The sequence below is a fragment of the Haliotis asinina genome, chromosome 5, assembly GCF_037392515.1.
Source record: "Haliotis asinina isolate JCU_RB_2024 chromosome 5, JCU_Hal_asi_v2, whole genome shotgun sequence".
Taxonomy (NCBI): Eukaryota; Metazoa; Mollusca; class Gastropoda; order Lepetellida; family Haliotidae; genus Haliotis; species Haliotis asinina.
Window position 1 is genome coordinate 55,789,828 of NC_090284.1, and position 20,358 is coordinate 55,810,185.

At 39.6% G+C, this 20,358-nt stretch overlaps 2 protein-coding genes across 2 annotated transcripts; both read right to left on the reverse strand.

Moving 5' to 3' along the window:
- Positions 1 to 383: 383 nt before the first annotated feature.
- On the reverse strand, positions 384 to 6,692 carry LOC137283919 (uncharacterized). Its single transcript, XM_067815594.1, has 7 exons — positions 6,632 to 6,692; positions 5,111 to 5,298; positions 3,972 to 4,062; positions 2,766 to 2,968; positions 1,698 to 1,774; positions 1,138 to 1,342; positions 384 to 497 (listed from the first exon to the last, which is right to left on the reverse strand). The coding sequence occupies exons 1-7, from the start codon at positions 6,690 to 6,692 to the stop codon at positions 384 to 386; spliced, it is 939 nt and encodes a 312-aa protein (XP_067671695.1).
- Positions 6,693 to 8,297: 1,605 nt separating this feature from the next.
- On the reverse strand, positions 8,298 to 18,468 carry LOC137284290 (alpha-(1,3)-fucosyltransferase 10-like). The gene is made up of 6 exons (XM_067816046.1): positions 18,320 to 18,468; positions 14,230 to 14,334; positions 13,511 to 13,635; positions 11,354 to 11,766; positions 10,353 to 10,530; positions 8,298 to 8,972 (listed from the first exon to the last, which is right to left on the reverse strand). Exons 2-6 carry the CDS (start codon positions 14,330 to 14,332, stop codon positions 8,469 to 8,471), a joined length of 1,323 nt encoding a protein of 440 aa, XP_067672147.1. The 5' UTR covers positions 14,333 to 14,334; positions 18,320 to 18,468; the 3' UTR covers positions 8,298 to 8,468.
- Between the last annotated feature and the right edge of the window lie 1,890 nt (positions 18,469 to 20,358).

Consider the following 20,358-nt stretch of genomic DNA (forward strand, 5'->3'; position numbering starts at 1 on the left):
ACGTATTGGTTCCTGAAGACCAGTTCTAACCCGGATCGATTGCGGTATCAATTTGCAGGACACAGATAACTATAAATGCCATTGCAAGTCAATATGAGGAACTTACTATATAATATTAATGGCTTGGTTAGGGTTTGGTGTGTTTCGCTTGGGCAACATTTTCCAGAACTTCAAAACATATCCCAATTCTAATCTGCATCTTCACGGGGGAAAGGGATTAAAAAAGACTCGTGGTTGGCTTTGTTAACATGTTTATTAGTGCATCCATAGTTTAGTTCATACATCGATGTATGTTAACTGATATAGTTTTACACATCTTTCAGCAGTTATACGTTACATTTATCCGAGTGGCTTACCCTACACGGATAGTACGTGCGAGCTGGTTAGTACGCCATCGTCACCTTTGAATTTATTACTCCTTCGCTAAGTCGAACCACATTTGGCGACTCATTGGGTGCACAATCGCTATAGGAGAATTTTTTCCCGTCGATTTTCACCTGAAAATAAAACTGGTTTATGCTATGCTGTTCATTGGAAAGTGATGTAGAAAATTCTGAAAAAAACAAATGTTATCAATCATGTTCAAAATATTTAGCATGAATCTAGAATGATAAAGACGAAAATTATAAGATTCTTACTTCACATCTAGAGTTCTTTGAGAGGCTTTTTAGAAGTTATAGAGATGAATGGAAACAAACTTCTATGGTCGTCAACCACGTTATTATGGCGGACAGAAAGGAACTGACTGCTCATGTATAGTGTTGGAATTAAGGGAAATAGGTGGCAACAAAAACGTTGTTTGGTTCATGCTGGTTACTGTTCCTCGCGTCGACGTGGGGTGATGGGGTAGCACAGCGGTGAAAGCGTTCGCTCGTCACGAAGAAGACCCGGGTTCGATGCCCAAAATGGATGCAATATGTGAAGCCAATTTTTTGTGTCTTTCGGGCAGGACCGGACTGAAACATACTCACCCAGCCATTCACTCACTCACTCACAACACAACGGCTCTCACATAGCCGAGTGCTTCGTGGAATGAACAAGTAGTATTTCCTTCAGTGGAAAAAACAGTTCTCTCAATCTGAACACTTAACATTTGAATTGTTTACAGTGTCAAATCTAGTGCGATTATGTACTCACAACATACGTTCCGTTGTGTCTATACACTCCTACACAAAATTCTTTCTGCTCTGTGAAAGGGAAGTATTCATCCTCAGCCGTCTGGCGTTTCCAGTGGTTGTCAACTAAAGCATTGAATACAATAACATTGCGGTTTTTTCCTGCGTCGTATGTTGGTTTCATGTGAAACAGAATATTCTCCCCTCTCATGAAATTGATCGAAAATCTGAAAATTGAAAATTATGAATAAAACGTGTTAAAATCTTTCCTTTTTAGTTTCTTGCGCTCTTAGCAGATTGTTGTAATTTGTTCTCGGTCATAAAAACGGTCAAGATGCAAATGGAATTCGTCGATAAATGGTAATACTTTAATACCGCTGAAATTTAATTTCTTAGATTAAAGACATTTGTTCTTTTGCCTGAAACGTACTTGCTCATCTGTTTATGTGTGTGAATTTTCATAACTATGCCAGTTTCTAAATATATTGCGTAGGGATGTAAACTAAAAATGGTCGTCAGTAGGTCCTCCACATTTACTCTCACTCACTTGTTGTTCAGCGAAATTTATAGTATGCTACTTACTCAAGGCCTTTATTAGGGGTCCCACAGACTGTAACTTCCCGCTTTCCTTTCAGGCCAACTGGTAGTACGATATCGTCCTACAGCCAGTACAGACACTTAATATTAGCTTGTATTTGTTTTACATAGCAGGAAACTTATGTTGATTATTTTAATTGAATTTCAACTTTATAATTGCTGACGTGTAAGCGTTGTACATTCAGGGAATAACATGTGTTTTCAATGTTTATATTCAGATTACCTGGTACGTTGATCGCCATTAAAATTGGAACCGAGCACGCTGTTCTACCTAACGCATAAAACATTTAATCATTATTCTGAATGCCACTCGGACAGGTAACCTAATATGTCACTGAATAAATCAATAAATATTTTTTCTATGGTAAATTTAATGACGAGTTGTTTGCTTCACCTTTATCGGAAACAAAATCAGGTTTTGTGCAAATTGTATGAATACGCGTTAGTGACCATCACCATGTACAGGTAGTGACCATCACCATGAACACGTAAACTTACACAGCTACAAATACACAGCCTAACTGATGCAGCTACACATCTGGCTCTTCACGTACTACACTTACATAGAAACACTTAAGCAGCTACACACACTTACACAGCTACACATACACAGCTACACATACATAGCCATACGCTGGTACACATACACAGCTACACATACACACCTACACATACACAGCTACACATACATACCTATACACAGCTACACATACACAGCTACACATACGCAGCTACACATACGCAGCTACACATACACACCTACACATACGCAGCTACACATACACACCTACACATACACATCTACACATACGCAGCTACACATACGCAGCTACACATACACAGCTATACGCAGGTACACATACACAGCTACACATTCACAGCTACATCTACACAGCTACACATACATAGCTATGCGCAGGTACATATACACGGCTATACGTACGCCGCTACAAATATCCCAGGCACAGTCACACGTTTTGCTATACATCACACGAATTCAAAATCATTCTCTGATGTTTCCAAACACTGCAAGCAATTAAAGATATAACTTACCTCTCGTACATGGGCAGTGCTTGCGCAGCCGCACGGAGGTTGTGGCCAGGGTTTACTTGCATTGCATGTAATGGTAAAAGATGTCTGTCTGATCGATTTGAAATCGTCCCAACAGCTGTATGTTGCCATCACTTCAGTCGGGTAAACCTTCAATCTGACATTAGCGTTATCGACTTCAGGAGGATCCAGACAAGCAACGCACTCTGCAGCAGAGGGATCAATTTGGGCATTGATATAAACAAAGAACTTAGTGAACTTAGACATATCTCACGATAGAATGAGTACCGATCTTATCCATTTGGAACATATCTGGGACATCATTGGTTGTCGTGTGCAACAAAGAGATCCCATGGTACAGAACGTGACACAAATGGAAAGTACTTTACACTGGGAATGGCGTAGACTGACCCTTCAGAGGATCAGGAGGCTGACAAGGGATATGAGGAGGAGAGTGGTGGCTGTCATACAGTCACATGGAGGTTACACAACATATTGACCTTGAATCGTGTCAGACCCACAAAATCACATTTCACTCACTTTCACCAATAAATTCAACACCAAACATTCCAGGATCATACTTACACAGATATGGTTCTGTATGAAAATCAATGTTTATTGTTTTAAATCCCCTGTTATCATCATAAAATCAACATGGATTCCGGTAATTTATTTCTTTTCTTACATGAGTCAAAGGATCATACGGGTCAGAAACACTCCATCGTTTTTCCAGCGTGGTCACCACGTGAAGTAGTACGTACGAATTGAAAAAATATCATGGCAAAACTACAGGGTACTTAATCAAGTTCTTTGCGTATACATTAACATGGATTAATAGCACTTTCCCTTACTTTCTAATGTCACATATTGCTTCATTGGGGATGAGGATGTTTCAATTTGCAAAATGCAAACATAGTTTTCAGGGCAATAGCATGAACCCTATACACTTGGGGAGGTGGGATACAAATTCTGAAAATGTCAAGAAATTGCTTAATTGGGTATCATTTTGTAGGAAAATGTGTCCCAAACGTAAGTATGAAAAAAATAGCATATCACCATGGCATTTGTTTAACAAGTGGCGTCCCCTTGTAGCGCTGACTGTGAAAAGTAATATTATTCTAAAAGTTTTCTTAAAAGTAAATTGGTTACTTTTTATTTAAGAGCCACGATGTTATTCACAAATAATCCTGATAAAATGTTCAATATTACCCAGTTTAAGGAGGCAGACTGTTCTCTGTGAATGTGTTAGAACGGAGGACTGGAACTTGAGGTGACAGTTGCTCTTCGTGTGTCCCTTTCCCTGCAAATTTGAAATTCATTCGATCTATTGTCATTGATTTATCTATGACAAGGTTGTAGATGGTTTATATAATTTCTGAAATCACATAATTCTTTGTCCATTAATGCCCCTTGAACCTCTATGCCACCGCGCTCGCAATGCTGTGATACAAAAGTGCAAGTCAATACATACTGTAATACTAAACATTCTTTCGATTGCAATTGTGATTGGGATTCCAGGATCAGTTTTTACAGATGCAAAGTGCTACAGCTCTGGGCTGGTCGGCAGTTCCTCAGATTGAGCGTTTTTCTAATCTCGATTACACATTGTGCTGATTTAGGGCACGGAATACTCAGTCTGATCTCAGAGAACAAGCGTCTCGGGTTCAGAAATGTGCATATGTCGGGACGGTTCAGGGAGGACATACAGTATTGAGAACGACAAGTGTTTATTCGATCACCTGTCACCAGTTTAGAAATTAAGGAAAGTGTGTGATCATGTACGAAAAATAGTACGATGATAATCCCAGCACTTTCTTGACAGACCAATACTTTTCCAGGTGACTTGGAAAAAAAGAGAAAAATAAACCAGCATTTCAAAATGAATAGATCAAATATACTTCAAAACCTCTTATAACCAGTGGGACGGCGGGGTAGCCTTGTAGTTAAAGGGTTCGTTCGTCGTCACCCCGGAAAAGGTTCGCTCTTCTCATCACATGGGTACAATGAGTTAAGCCCATCTCTGGTGTCCCTCGTCATGATATTGTTGGAATATTGCTAAAAGCGACACAAAGCCATACTCACTCACTCACTCACTCACTCACTCTTATGATTAGCTATATCAGATGTTGCCTGCCTCGTAACGTTTGGGACCTGTTTGGCTAAATTCACGTGTCAATTGTATTTTCCTTTCCTTTTTAGCAAATATAAGACACATTTTGTGAAAAACGAAAATGTGTGTTTTTCTTTGTTGTCGGGGGTTTTTTTTTGTTTGTTTTTTCTTTCTTTTTTTTCTTTGAGGGTTTTTTTTGTTTTGTTTTGTTTTGGGGTTCTTTTGTAAGCATACTTACCCTTTTCATGTCTACCCAAGTGAGAGAATCCGATCTTCCCTGTCCCTCTTGTCTTTTTCCTGACCAGTACATCTCACATGACATCCTTTCGATGTCATATGCAACGGCTGAACACGCTGAATTGTCGATGCACCTCTTCTTACACGTGACAATGCCAACCTGAGCAATGACCTGAAACACCGCCTTGCCTGTAACATAATCGGTTCACTGTTCAAGTTTGCGTGATAGGTCCGTTGCATGCACATACTAATCTCCTCTGTTACAAGTGAACAGAGTGTCTGTCGGTGGACCGGAAGGTGGGTGCGGGTTCGATCCTAGGCTACGACATATCAGGAAACGATAAAATGAGTGAGTATAGTTTCACGTCATTTGTAGCAATATTCGACTGGGAACACAGGAAATGGGCTTCATACACTGTAGCTATGTCGGTACCAGAAAACTTAAAAGATGGTGTTTGCTTTACATTGTCTGACGCTGTGCTCATTCGGACAAAGCGACCTTAGCCCTAGCTGAGTGAGTGGGTGAGTTTAGTTTTACGTCTTGTAGCAATATTCCATCTATATAACGTCGAGGAGACCGGAATAGGGGTTCACACATTGAACCCATGTGGGGAATCGAACCTTGTCTCCGGTGTGACGACCCCACTGCCTTTCTGAGCACTAAGACCGTGTTAAGTCCATCTTAGAAAAAACTAAACTCACTCACTCATTACATTGATAAAACAAGGTGATGTATAATTCAAGTTCAACCGTGGTATGGTATCTCTTTGGCAAACATTCTTGTCGTAAGAGTCGACTAACGAGATCGGGTGGTCAGGCTCGCTGACTTGGTTGACACATGTCATCGGTTTCCAAATGCGCAATTGCTCATGTTGTCGATCACTGGATTGTCTGGTCCAGACTCGATTACTGACAGACCACCGTCAAACAGGTGGAATATTGCTGAGTATCACTCACTCACTCACTCGCTTTGGCAAACATGTTAGTTATTAGTAACTGCCTTAAAAACTATGTTGCCTCACCAATACACGTTTTGAAATAATATAATCAGTGTAACAGTGCACCGGTCGAGACTAGGACCGCACGGTATTACCGATAATCCGGTACATCGCAATATGCTTTTCAAACGATACAAACTGGAATATTATTTCTGAGAACCGGTATATTCGGTAAAGAATATATATAATGTTTTGGTGATATTCTTTATGGTTTAATTTATAATCTACTTTCATTCACAACAAACGTTTTCCTTCAATTACGAAATGGTATATTTGCAATAAATTGTCTGAAAAAGAAAATAGAATCCATGACTGTGCAACCTAATTCTGAGATTGCTTTTATCAGAACCATCCCACGTATGTGCGGATACTTAAATAATAATGCAGAAAACAGGATCGACATATACATTGAGTGCCACTTGCTGTCATACACCAATGTCACAATACGGATACTTGAGTCGGAATATATTGCAATGCGCAGTCCTAGTCGAGATAATGCGAACAAATATAATATTGATACGAACCTTTAACTGACTTTAAATTCAGCAATAGTAAAATGTACAGCACGACTTGCAAACAATCCATGGTCGTCAAGATGAAGAAGTAAACTGGATGGACATCCTAAACGAAACCCATTTGTCCTTGTATCTTGATGAACTTGGACTGGTTTTAGTACCAGTTTTCTTCCATTATTTATGGAACGTTTCATTTATTGTGTGTGATTATCGATCACTACTTTCACATAATTGTTAAAAAATTGAAAACGGGTCAGTGGAGTAGCCTATCGGTTAAAGCATTCACTCGTCACACCGTCAGACCCGAGCACGATTCCAAATATGGGTGGAAGGTGTGAAGCCCATTCCCGGTGTAATGTTACTTGAATATGGCTATAAGCCGCGTAAATACCAACTTATATAACGTATGGTATTTCACTTCAATCAAGGTACCAAAACCTTTTTACCACTGAGTCAGACATTCTGTCAACCGTAAATTTGTAGTCATTTGAGCTTTATGCACCCGACACGCCCTACACGCCGAATGTTCATATCGATTCAGCCAATCAGATGATGTTTATATTTTTCGAAAAGAGTTGTGAGAACCAGCATATTACCACGATGACTGTTTGTGCATATTCAGAATGACCGAAAACCTATCTTAGCCCGACACAATGTTAAATTTTCCTTATACTAAACGATAAGGGCAAAACATGACCAAATATGAAAATATTTTCGCATAAACTCTGCGTCCTCAGTGACGTATGGCATGACGGCAATTTTGTTCTTAACACTCTCGGAGGTCCGAATCCAAAAGTTTGGGATATGATGGTTCTGAGCGTCCCTAAGCGAGGACAATCCTGCAAACACTAGATTGACGGGTGGAAGTTCCACCAATACCATGCCAGACTTTGAAATTGCCGCTCGACAGCACACCGTGTCGACAGCTTGAGCGTTTCTTCAACATCTCTCCTTCGTCACTATGTCACATCGTGACTTTCAACCTTTAATTCCCTGCCAAATCAATGTCATCCAGTATATATTTATGGTGTAGTGAAAAGTTAGTATTACCTTTCTTTTCAAATTGTGTGGATGTCACCAAGGTAACGTGATCCAGTGATGTTTCAAATACCATATTTGAATGACTGTTAATATTGCCTTCAGTACACGACCCCAGGACTTTCGACAGGTGTTCATAAAATAATATTCATAATTTATAGATAATGACTTTTATGTATTTTCTTATCAGAAATAAGCGAATATTGACTGACATTAGCCTACATTATTCAAGGGTTTGCCGTGCCTAAACTTGGTACTTCGCCTTGTCCAGCATTGTTGACAGGCTGCAACTGAAAATCAGTGTGAATGTTGTTTATCAGAATTTCCGTCTGAACAATTCTAATGACTCCGGCCATATGTTAGTTGAGATAAAACCTTGTTTCCTCACTGACCGTAGGCTGACGCCAATGGCACAAATGCAGTCAATATCGTTTCTTGCAAGTCACTTAATATTGTGCGTATTGTTTGTAGACCACTGAGCATCCGGGTTCGAGCTGATCTTCAGCAACCCATGCTTGTCCAAAGAGGTGAATAACAGGATCCGATAGTCAGGCTTGCTGACCTGGCTGACACGTTATCGTATAACAAACAGGCCGATGCTTATGCTTTTGGTCACTTGAGTGATATGTGGCAAAGAAAGTGTGGACAAGGAGAGGGCGGGGGTCTTTGAAAGAGCATGCCTCTTTAAAATAAGGACATGGCAGGCAGCTGATACGAGAAACAAGTATATAACCTGCTTATTTGCACTATCACCCATCAAAATAATTAATAATAAACCCTGCCGTCAGTTTATTGGCGCGATAATTTATTACAGTTCATCGTGCACATTATGGCACGTTCTTTGCAACATTTTGGCATAGTTCTCAATGTCATCAAACGTAGCGTTGATATTTCGGTCATGAAAATGCTTAATTGCTTTAGATCGATGTCTTGCTTTCTCGTAGACATCATATCCAGAGTGTCTCGGCACAACATAGTGTCCATCACCATTAAACATCATCGGCTTAGGACAACCGTAATGAGTTCTCTCCCCTTGAGACACGGTAGCACCCTCATCGTGGTTTCTGATCGCATGATGCAACTTCCGGCAAAGGAAACATTCAAACTTCTTGAAGATATCAATTCCGTTACTCAATGTTTTCTTCCGCTCGACTTCGACGAGGTATTCGTTTTGAATTCCAGTTCTTTTGTACTGTAAATACCTTTCATATTCGTCATCGTGTTGATCAAGGTAGTTAATATGGCGTGCCACCTCTTCTATATTGTCGAAGTCAGTTATCACAATGGCGGATTTCTCTGCAGGAAGAAAATCCTGAAATAGAAAAGCATAGTAACATCCAAGATTCATAATTCCCGTTATGGCTTTGAGCATACTCACTCAACTTCGTGAAAGCTTTTTTACGTGTGCGGAATGCTTATTGTTAGAATCTCCCTAAAGTGGATCGGATGGTCAGATTCTCTTACTTGACTCACTATGCGTCACTGGAGCTCTGATGGCACAAGGATCTCCGTTCATGTTTTCACTAATTGGGTTAATTCAAAAATGTGAATACTAGTAATTCAGTCTGGACCAGACAATCCTGTTACACACAGCATGAACATACGATGACTTGTGTAAAGCACGTCAGCGACACTGACCACCCGATCCCGTTAGTCGCCTCTTACGACAAGCATGGGTTACTGAAGGCCAGTTCTAATATGGATTTTCACGGTGCTCTTCATATTATTTCACGTAATCTGTCTCTCTTGTGTAAAGACTGTATGCTTAATCGTGTTCCACAATTAATTCCGTGTACTTTTGAGCAGGGATTTTCAAGCTTCAAATAATGATTCGTCCAAGGGGCCCAGGTGCAGGGTGCTTCCTGGGTTAAGGTGAGTGCGTATTGGTTTACGCCGCTTTAGCATTATTCGAGGAATATCACGGCGAGGGACACCAGAATTGAGTTTCACACATGGAGAATCGAGCCAGGACCTTCAGCCAGATGGGTGTAAGCTTCAAGTATGAGATTACTACACCTCCGCTTCTAAGTTATAAATGACAAAGAACAACGGTTACCAATGCTGGTGGTAAGAAGCGACCAAATGGATTTGGAGATCATGTTCGTTGACGGGAATGATGACCTGGATCATTGCCCACAATAATAATGGTTTTGTTCAGGTTTAATATTTTTACAGGTCATCTTCGTATATATCTCTGAGTGTGTGGTCAAATATAACGGGCCTCAGTAGAAAAGAGTACAGAGGAGTTAAGCATCAACCACATTTGTGGAATCCTAGATGGGACATTGTCGTGTTGTCGCCCTTACAAAAGCAAGAAGTCTCAGAGTTAACCATGGTGCGACACTGCGACAGTTTGTTCATTTCTCTTGTTAATGATATCTTTTTAAGTCAACCAGTTCATCAAAGCGACAGTTTTCAAGGTCAAAATATGTCGCTATGCCGCACTGTTGTGCTTTGAATGATATTTTGATATAAGCAATGCCACATAGCGACAGTTTACAAGGTAAAAATATGTCGCGTTGTCGCAGTGTCACACTTTGGTTAGTTTTGCCACTTAGTACTTTTTGTGGGGGCGACAATGTCTCCTCTAGGATACCACATGAACTAGCAAAGAAACTGTCATAGCGGCTGAAAAATTCACCACCCTGTTGTATGTTTCCTTGGTTGCCTGAGGTCTGAAAAGTGAGATTACCTTCACAGTCGGCGACCCGAACACAATAGGCACAGTCCCTGCTACAAGGGGGCGCCACAGTTTCTCTGTAATGTAATCCGGGCACACGGCGTTTTCAAAGGCAAAAGCGAACTTGTACTGCGCGACGAACCTATGAAACTCGGGAGAAAGCATCCCAGCCATGGTGCCAAAATTAGTACTGTAAAGAAAAGTAAATGCGTTATGTAATAATAGCGACAAATTGGAATACGCCAAGTTAACACGGACGGATTGCTAGCGATATATTTGAAATCCAATTGAGAAAAAGGCACGCTGTGTTAGATAGTTCCGGGATTCTGTGGAACCAGTAGATGCTTCGGAGTGTCAGTGGAACCACAAAAGGGTTCATTGTGTAATCAATTTTGTGGGTCTATCCGAGTTGAAAGAACTGACTGAGGGGGATTGTTCGTCAAAAGGATCGAGGGGTAGGGTAGCCTAGTAGACAATGCATTCGCTCGAGAGGCAGAAGGTACGGTTTCGATTCTCCACATGGGTACAGTGTTTGAAGCTCATTTCTTGTGTCACCCGCCGAAATGCTGCTGGAATTGTGCTGAAAGCAGCACAAACTCATTCAGTGACAAAGGATGGAGACGGCAGAGCACGGGTTAATTAATCAAAAACTTGTCGGCATTTGTGCCCGTGCTTCTCGAACTATCCCTTTCTCCCTCGGAACAAAACAAATGAACCGTTAATATTGTAATGAAAGTTTGTTAATCAACTTTTTTTATTTTTAGGACTTCAATTCCACAACAAACTCTGCACCTCTGTGTAGGTCTGATGTTTTATGTTTATTACTATTCGAGATAGATTGCAATTCATCGGACCGCTGTTGAACCAAACGGACTGTAGTACCACACTTACAATCTACAATTATGGGTCTCGTTGTCTTCGGAAAGGGACGCAACTCTGCATTTCATTTGATTTGAAATAACCGTATAGACCTTTTCGGTTGTGCGGTAGTGTCAAGTAATTAATGTACTTACCTGTTAGGGAAGTCTTTGTTATGGTCACATGTTCCGTAAGAATCAATTGGAACATATTTCTGTAACATTTTCATGTAAGTCCTTCTGTCAGAAGGGGTCACACAATCAGTATGAACAAATATGATTGGCGCTAGTCCTTCCTCTTTCCTCAGCCTTGTTTTCTCCGACGTCCGCACTAAATAGGTCACGTCAGTCAAACTACTTATGTGTGATAACCACTGTGTTGGAAACGGACAGTGACTTTCTCGCCGGAAGGTTGAGGTGTAGTTGAAAAGGGAGATAACTTCATCTTGGGAGATCAGCCATTCGTTATTTTTAGGTGATTCATTCATGAAGAGTCCCCATATATGCTCACGTTGTCGTGGAAACGGAAATCCTGTCTCACCAAAGCCAGTGCCGTCAAATATGTATGCCTGAAATATTATAAGACACTGAAATGGCCAGATTTACATATGTTAGACATATAATGGCATTCAGCCAGAATTACAGAGGAGGAGGGGGGGGGGGATTGGCTTTGGTTCGCGCGCTGACAGACTAACTGATGTGAGACATCTGCGCTACCCGCAGTCCATCACATTTTCTAGTAGACGAACACATTTTAAAAGTATGCCTTATACATGTCTACCCTGGACATAGCTGACTGGGGTTTCACTGCCCCTTACATGGACTACATAATAGCGGCATTCACTACTGAGCGACAAGTCACATATTTAGAATAATAACCGACCGGGTTGTTAAATGGGGTTTTACCTTTAGAGTAGGAAAATATTATTTAAGAAACGCAACTAAATTACATCACTGACGTCATTTCACTGTCTGGTCGCTCCATAGCGACGATGTGTACCAGTTTCAATTGTAAGACCTTGAATGTTCGTAGTCTGCATTACATTCGGTTTATAAAATTCCCAATGCTTTGAATGAAATGTAAGTAGGGTAATCCCGTCGGCTTCCGTGCTTTTTCAAGAATGGAGAGTTACTCGGTCATGACCCTCCACGTCCTCATTACATCAGCAAAATGTACACAATGACACACACTCCATTTTTAACACTGAGCAGCGTGTTGACATTTTGTGTCAGCTCGTTGTTGTCACACAACACATTGAACAGAACGACCGCCTTCGTTCATTGTCACTAGCTGCTCGATGATTTGGGTTATTTTCTGCGGTTGTTTCATGCTGGAGATAAACCAGAAGCCCAGTATATTAACCAGTTGATGAAAACGTTTGGTCCGTAACAATGATTGGTATTTGGTTGGTTTCTTGTTTAACGTTACGCTCAGCAGTTTTACAGCTATATGGCGGTGGTCTGTAAATAATCCAGTCTGGACAAGATAATCCAGTCTGGACAAGATAGTCCAGTGATCAACATCATGAGCATCTATCTACGTAACTGGAAGAGTATGACATGGGAGAACCCAGTAAGCAAGCCTAACCGCCCGGTCCCGTTAATCGCCTCTTATGACATGCATAGGTTGCTGAAGATCAAATTTAACCCGGATCTTCACGGGTGCCGTGATATCAATGTTCAGGAATGGAGTCTGTCACTGGTAAAGATATGCTGCCGCTTCAATGCACGTATGTGAGAAGACGTGTATATTATTATAACATTATAAAATTAAACACACATATATATGTAAGAAAAACTGAAACAGGTTAATTTCATTCAATCATACATTGCTTACGTTTAAATTGTCAAAGATATGATCTGCTTGTTTGGCATTTTAGAATAATAAGAAAGATGTGATATCCTATGGATCTTTATCATATTGGGGATGGAGTTTTATAATGCATATGTATATACGTCTGTTCTGTGCTGTATTACTTAGTTTTACGCCGCACTGTGTGTCGAACTCTCTGTGAATGTACTCCCGTGAAGTATAACATCGTACAGCACACAGAGCACCATTTAACCAAACATGTAAACTGTTAACTGAAAAAGCTGTTGATATCAATTTACATTATTAATGACTTGTATCAGATCAATATCAGTATCTTCGGGATTATCGTGCACTAAATGATCAATATGTGACAACACCTACGAAGTAAATACATGACTGCAGACAGCTACATCTCTGTGAAGCTGGCATCCCCAGTTTACATTTCTAGTGAAAAATTATACTTAACAGTTCCATTCTTCAACTACAAACATTTGCTATACCATGTGATTTTGTTCTGTCATCCGGGCTCTGTTGACTGTGATCTGGCAGATGTATTTCCCACATGACGTAAGTCGGTCGATATTACCCATATCGTCCCACCACAGGATTAGTGGATCATCTGAAACTAATGCCATACTTGGTAATATTTAGTTGAATCCAAATAAATAGTATTTTTACTAGTTGAAGAGATTGTTCTTGTTATGGATACACAGCTTTCAGAAGACTATTAATAGTTGTAGCAATGGCAACATGTGTTGGTGTTTATAGCCATTCGTCACCACTCGCTCCTTTTCGTAGCCTCAAACGACTAGTCCCGGAATAACACGAAATTCTAGCAAGTATTTCTCACAGCAGTTCCGGGAGACACCAGAGATGGGTCTCGCTTATCAGCTGACCCTCCACGTCTTTCGGGATGAAGCTTGAAATAATTTTTTTCTTCAGAGAAAAGTTTGACGAAAATACATAGGTGTTAATTACAAGTGCAGTTTCGATGACATTTTCATTAAAACGTGTAACTTCTTGGGGACGTTTCTACAAACGTACAATTAAAAGTGACCTTCGCTATAGAATAATCAAAACTATCAAGAAATTAACATAATATTCATCATCAGGTACTTGCTTTTATTCATTTCTCTTTCGTTAGAAAGACTTTAAAATCGAAGGTATAGTATTCCTGCTGGCAACGTCTACGCTGCTCAACGTTATGAGATTCATGTACCTTTGTGTGCTCTTGAACTCAGCTCTAGAAGACTCACGAAGACTATCAGTGGAATTTGTCTACGGGACACGAACAAGCTTCTTGTTGTGGAAGACGCAACCATATCTGCAGCATAGAAATGGGAATGTTCTTCACTTGTAATCTAGGAAATATATGATCCTGTTTTAAATGTGAGTGTATCCCACCAATACATAAGACAACAGCTGGATATCGATCAGATGTAAGTCCGAGTTTGATTAATGCTTGGGTGTGACAGTTATAACGCGGCTTACACATAAATTGTTTTCTTATTACAAACATGTTAATACATTGTATTTTGCATTATATAAGGGTAAGATACATTAAAGGTCACAAATTCTTTATTGTCTCATGATGCCACGTTTCGATATCATTACCATTGTATCTGTATTTTACTTTGCGTTGCTATATTCAATCAACAATGATTCTTTCTCCTGTCAACCCGTGAAGATCCAGGTTGAAAGTGTTCATCGGAAACCGTAAGAGGCAACTAACGGGATCGGCTGGTCCGACCCGCTGTCTTGGTTGACACATGTCATGGTATCCCAAGTGCGCAGATTGATGCAGAAGATGTCAATCATTTACAGACTGCGGAATATTCTTGAGTGACAAAAACACGTTTTATTCCGTCAGGACACGACGTTTCCATATAGATCCCTACACTGATGTGTCTCAATAGTTTACTATGTGGTAGAGTATTACATCAACCATGACCTTTCGTTCGTAATCCCTAACCTCCATTTCCTTATGACGTAAATCTTGGATGAATACGAAAGTAAAGATGCATTCATATTATAATCCTGTAGATGATTTACAACGAAACGCCTTCTAATAATAGAAAAATATACTTATCACCCATAAAAGAGCTTAGCCCCTCCACGGTCCAACAACTTCGTTTCTAAACAGATTAAGTGTATATTGTAAACTGTCGCCGTGTTCAAAGGTGTGAGTCATAGGCTCACAGTACAACTGTATGTGTTGAGGTATGAGATCACAACGCGACGTAATTGTCCGTCTAACAGTCCCTGAACCATATTATTTTCCCTACAACCAAGTACTCCATGCAGTGCTGAAGACCCAAATGAAGCAAGTGGAGATTTCCCTTGGTTCTGAATCCACGGTCTCGCTGGGGCTACTTTTTCATTGAAAAAAGGTTTATGTATCGTCAAAATAATATATATTTAGAGACATAATTGTGAGATGGTTGTCAATGTAAACTGGTTCACACAGATACATGTTGACAATACGAAAGTGTATAATAATGAATAAATCCTATGACTAAGGATGTATTATTCTGGCTTGCAGCAATGATATGCATAAGGCATTTGAAAATAAAAAAAAAATAGCAAGACGATGTGACGATAAGCATGGATCATAAATATGAAAACATGTCACATAGGATGGCCAGATAAGCTTAAGAGGGACTTGGATGATGTGGATTATCATGGATAAAGATACAGAAGGTGTCTTCCCATTCTGCCTACAGTCCCATTCTGCATACAATATAAAACAACGTGATACGGTCCAGTGATCATGAAGTAAGGTGAATTTCCTGACCTATTCTACCCTAACAAAAAGGAATGTGACCAAAAGTTAATTGTAGGCAATATGGGAATATGGAAAAATAGCGTTTCTGGGTATAGGCTATCTTTATTCTTTCTGAATACATTTCATTCACTGGAATTGAGAAAAAATGTCATGGAATATAATTTTCCAGCATGGAAATGAAATCCCTCAAAATGGTTATTCTTCCTGAACCCATTATTGCCGAACACCCATGTACTTGTCATATAGTCATTTGAAGTCATTCCAATAAGGCGTAGTTGTGTTGTAGAACACGATTTGAAATTGAATGTAATAATAAGGGTAGGTGATCTGCATTTGGCAATACGATGTACAAAGACAGGTGACTTACAATATATCTCTTAAGGCTGGGGATAATTTATGTGAAGAGCTACCAGGATTTCATGTAGTTAAATACATACGAAATCTTGGGGACCTTAATTCGAATTTTAGCCCCACGGGACTATGTTAATTCTTTTTTTTTAATTTCATTGTTGGGGGTGATGTCCAGACGAACGTTATGCTGAACAGAAACGCAACTCTGACTTTTCATCGAGTCTTTAAACAGAAGATATAAACATGATCGCCTACTTTCAGAGATTTCATATTTCCGAAACTTGAGTTTATTCTGCTGTTCAATATATTTGCTACGTTCATACTACATCAATGGATTATATACAGGACAGTGGACTCCGGACACAGGTCAGATGCTTGACCTGACAGGTCGCATACATGATACATGCAACCGGCTTGTCAAGCTGGGAAATATTGTAACCCTACATATTCCGCGACAGGAGAGTAGAATCAGTCGGTTCTGGATCACCAGAGGAGGTACCATTCACGTTCAAGGTCACGTTAGTCTTCCACGTCGCTCATACCAACCACGTGGTGGTCTTAAAATACCCATACAGTTTGGTCTTTGCCAGAGCCAAAAGACATAACATTAACCGCTTTGTGAGACATCACTCTTGACCCATGACAATGTCGAGAAAATCTACAAAATTCATCCAGTTGTGCAATTCTCAAAATTCAGCCCCGGGCTAGTTTCAATTTTAAAGACACCATTATTAAGCCTGGGACTTTGTGGGATTTTTCGTCTGGATAGTTTTCCGAAGAATAATACTAATACGCATATATAACAATGATAAGAATGACTATGGAAATGGATAAGCTGACATAACAAGCCTTATGTTTATACATGCGTAGGTTAAGAACACCTAATAACGTTCACATTACTGTAAATCTTATTATAGGTTGACTGAGCCATGAACAGATAGATGTTGTCTAATTTCTTTGACTAGTACTGTTCATGGATAAAGGATATGGATGAAGAGATATAGCACGGATAAATGATATGGATAAAGGCATACATCGTTGATAAGAATGGGATGTGTGCAGCAGGGTTTATAACAGAGACAAGCATGTTGATTTTATGTGATTGGGGTGAGCACATCGCAAATAGCATTTCTTTTATGGGAATGTATAAATTGGATGCATTAGGATGGTAGAGCAAGCGTACACTCCGAAACGCCGAGTTATTTACAATAAAGAAGACATTATAAATATTGCTTTCCTTACGAACAGTTTTGGGTGAAACGGGTAACACAAGCTGTTATGGAGGTTTGCTTGGGTGACTTTGAAAATGCTTGTTGCTAATGGAGTTTGAGCAGACGACGATTCACTGCATTGTAATGTGTAATGACAGTTTGGAATTAAAATGGAGAGTAAGTGTATGTATTCTCGGTAAAGACTGAAGGATTGGCGTGTTTGTTTTCTTTGTTTTGTTGTTAAGGTTTTTTGTTGTATTGTTTTTCCTTTATCTTTTGTTGGGGGTTTTGTTTTGGTTTTTGCTTTTACTTGTTTTTGTCTGTCTGCCTGTGTCTGTGTGTCTGTGTGTATGTTTTGGATGGGAGGGGGCGATATGGGGAGGGAATGTTGGCGGGTGAGATTGTGTATCTGTGGGTGTGTGTTAATTCAGAGGTCACAATATGAAAATATGACATTATTCCAATCAAATTCCGAAACAAATATGAATAAATACTAGTAAAGCTACTACGTTTGCTTCTTAATGTAACTTAAAGCTTATCATACAAATGCAATCTGTTCTTATTTTGATGACTGATTTCTTTATCGTATGCAACATTCCGACTCATCTAATACAACATTATGTCAATCTATAGTAATATCATGTAAACTTTCCACGTACAAGATTAGTGTGAATAAAGCATGTAATCTGGAAAGGCATTAATATAAGCCATACAGGCTTGTTTGCCAATCCATTTTAACTGAATAAATTTTGTTTAAACTACATTCTTCTTATCAAGCGGCTTTACATCCAGGGTTGGTGTAAAGTTGAAACATTGCCGTGTCAGATCGGAAACATAACTAGTTTGCCAACGAACATACAAACAGAAATAAAACCGTATTACCCCGAGAGCTATATTACTTCAGACTCCCGAGTATCGACACCACAGTTCTACTGAACGGCAGTATAGTACAACCAACATACCTCACAACGTTAGACATCCCACATCAGAACACACCACATGTAGTCACGTGACGGAATACACGTGCAGTCAGAGAAGGCCAGCTGAGGAAACATCTAGATAATTATTCACTGCATCAGAAGTGTATATTCGTAAGTCCCTCATCTACAAACCACGGAGGCTCTGTGGGCCCCGATTCGGCCTGACGGAAGAGTTTTAACGCGTGTGTTCTCAGCTGGGATTGTAGCTCAGGGATTGTAAATAATATCCCGAGGTAAAGGCTTCAGGCTGTATCAGCTGTGTGGATTTCTGCATGGGCTTAAGTTGTTTTCGCCTTCTGGATATTCCCACTACCTGTGTATTATACTCAACACAAAAAGTTTAGGACCATCTCAAATTCCAATATTAAAGTATTTAGTAGTTGATGTATGATCCATATATTATAATACTTACATATTAAATATTGAGGTGGTTGTTAACTTAATTGTTGAGCATATTTATCGAGTGATGTTTATTATATGTTTTTGCGTTCAAACATGTGCAACCAGACGGATATTTTGAAAATGTTTTTTCCAGAATACAGGAAAGATAGAAAGTGTACGCCAGAACTGTTTCCACAGTGGCCTTTAATGCCACCCGGTTTAAACAACCACACACAGTGTAATCTTAAGATTCAAAACACAGCCATGGTACCCGTATCCAATACATCATCATCATCATCATCATCATCATCATCATCATCATCATCATCATCATCGCTACCACCACCACCATCATCATCATCATGTTTCATGATGTATACCTTCTTTGTGTCTATTTATTTGATAGACCTCACGTGTCGAATTCATATCGTCCTGTATTTTGTACACCAGTAATACTTCTAGAAAGAACATAAACCATTTATTGTGTGGATTTATAGTTTTTAAAATTTCTATGACAACAAATTAGCTGAAATATCATTTAAAATGTATTCGTTTTTATTTGGGCGAATTTTAATGTATCCGGTTTCCTCGATGACCAGGGCCTTGCCTCTACTCCATGTAAGTGGATTTCTTTTGTTAAAACCAGGGATAATTTACAACAGGGCCTCCCTGTTAAAACGTATCACTGTTCTCCCTTGAAGCCTGCGCCGTTCAACAAAAGACAGGCATTCAGACGTCATCCAAGTAGAAGCAACCGCTAACAGAATCAGCCATGCATCAAATTCGTCACGTGATACGAGTCTAACTGCCTTTTGGTTGTGTCGAGATATATTCATGAAAAACACGACACTCAGATTTCTTGTTATTCGCAAGAGCCAGTTGACTGGTTTATTTTGACGTTTGGTTTATGGAGAAGTATCCATGATGACATTGTGTTGACTGGTTTATAGAGAAGTATCCATGTTGACAATGCGTTGACTGATTTATGGAAAAATATCCATGTTGACATTGTGTTGATTGCTTTATGAAGAAGTATCCATGTTGACATTGTGTTGATTGGTTTATGAAGAAGTATCCATGCTGACGTTGTGTTGATTGGTTTATGAAGAAGTATCCATGTTGACATTGTGTTGATTGGTTTATGGAGAAGTATCCATGTTGACATTGTGTTGATTGGTTTATGGAGAAGTTTCCATGTTGACATTGTGTTGATTGGTTATTGAAGAAGTATCCATGCTGACGTTGTGTTGATTGGTTTATGGAGAAGTATCCATGTTGACATTGTGTTGATTGGTTTATGGAGAAGTATCCATGTTGACATTGTGTTGATTGGTTTATGGAGAAGTATCCATGTTGACATTGTGTTGATTGGTTTATGGAGAAGTTTCCATGTTGACATTGTGTTGATTGGTTATTGAAGAAGTATCCATGCTGACGTTGTGTTGATTGGTTTATGGAGAAGTATCCATGTTGACATTGTGTTGATTGGTTTATGGAGAAGCATCCATGTTGACATTGTGTTGATTGGTTTATGAAGAAGCATCCATGTTGACATTGTGTTGATTGGTTTATGAAGAAGTATCCATGTTGACATTGTGTTGATTGGTTTATGGAGAAGTATCCATGTTGACATTGTGTTG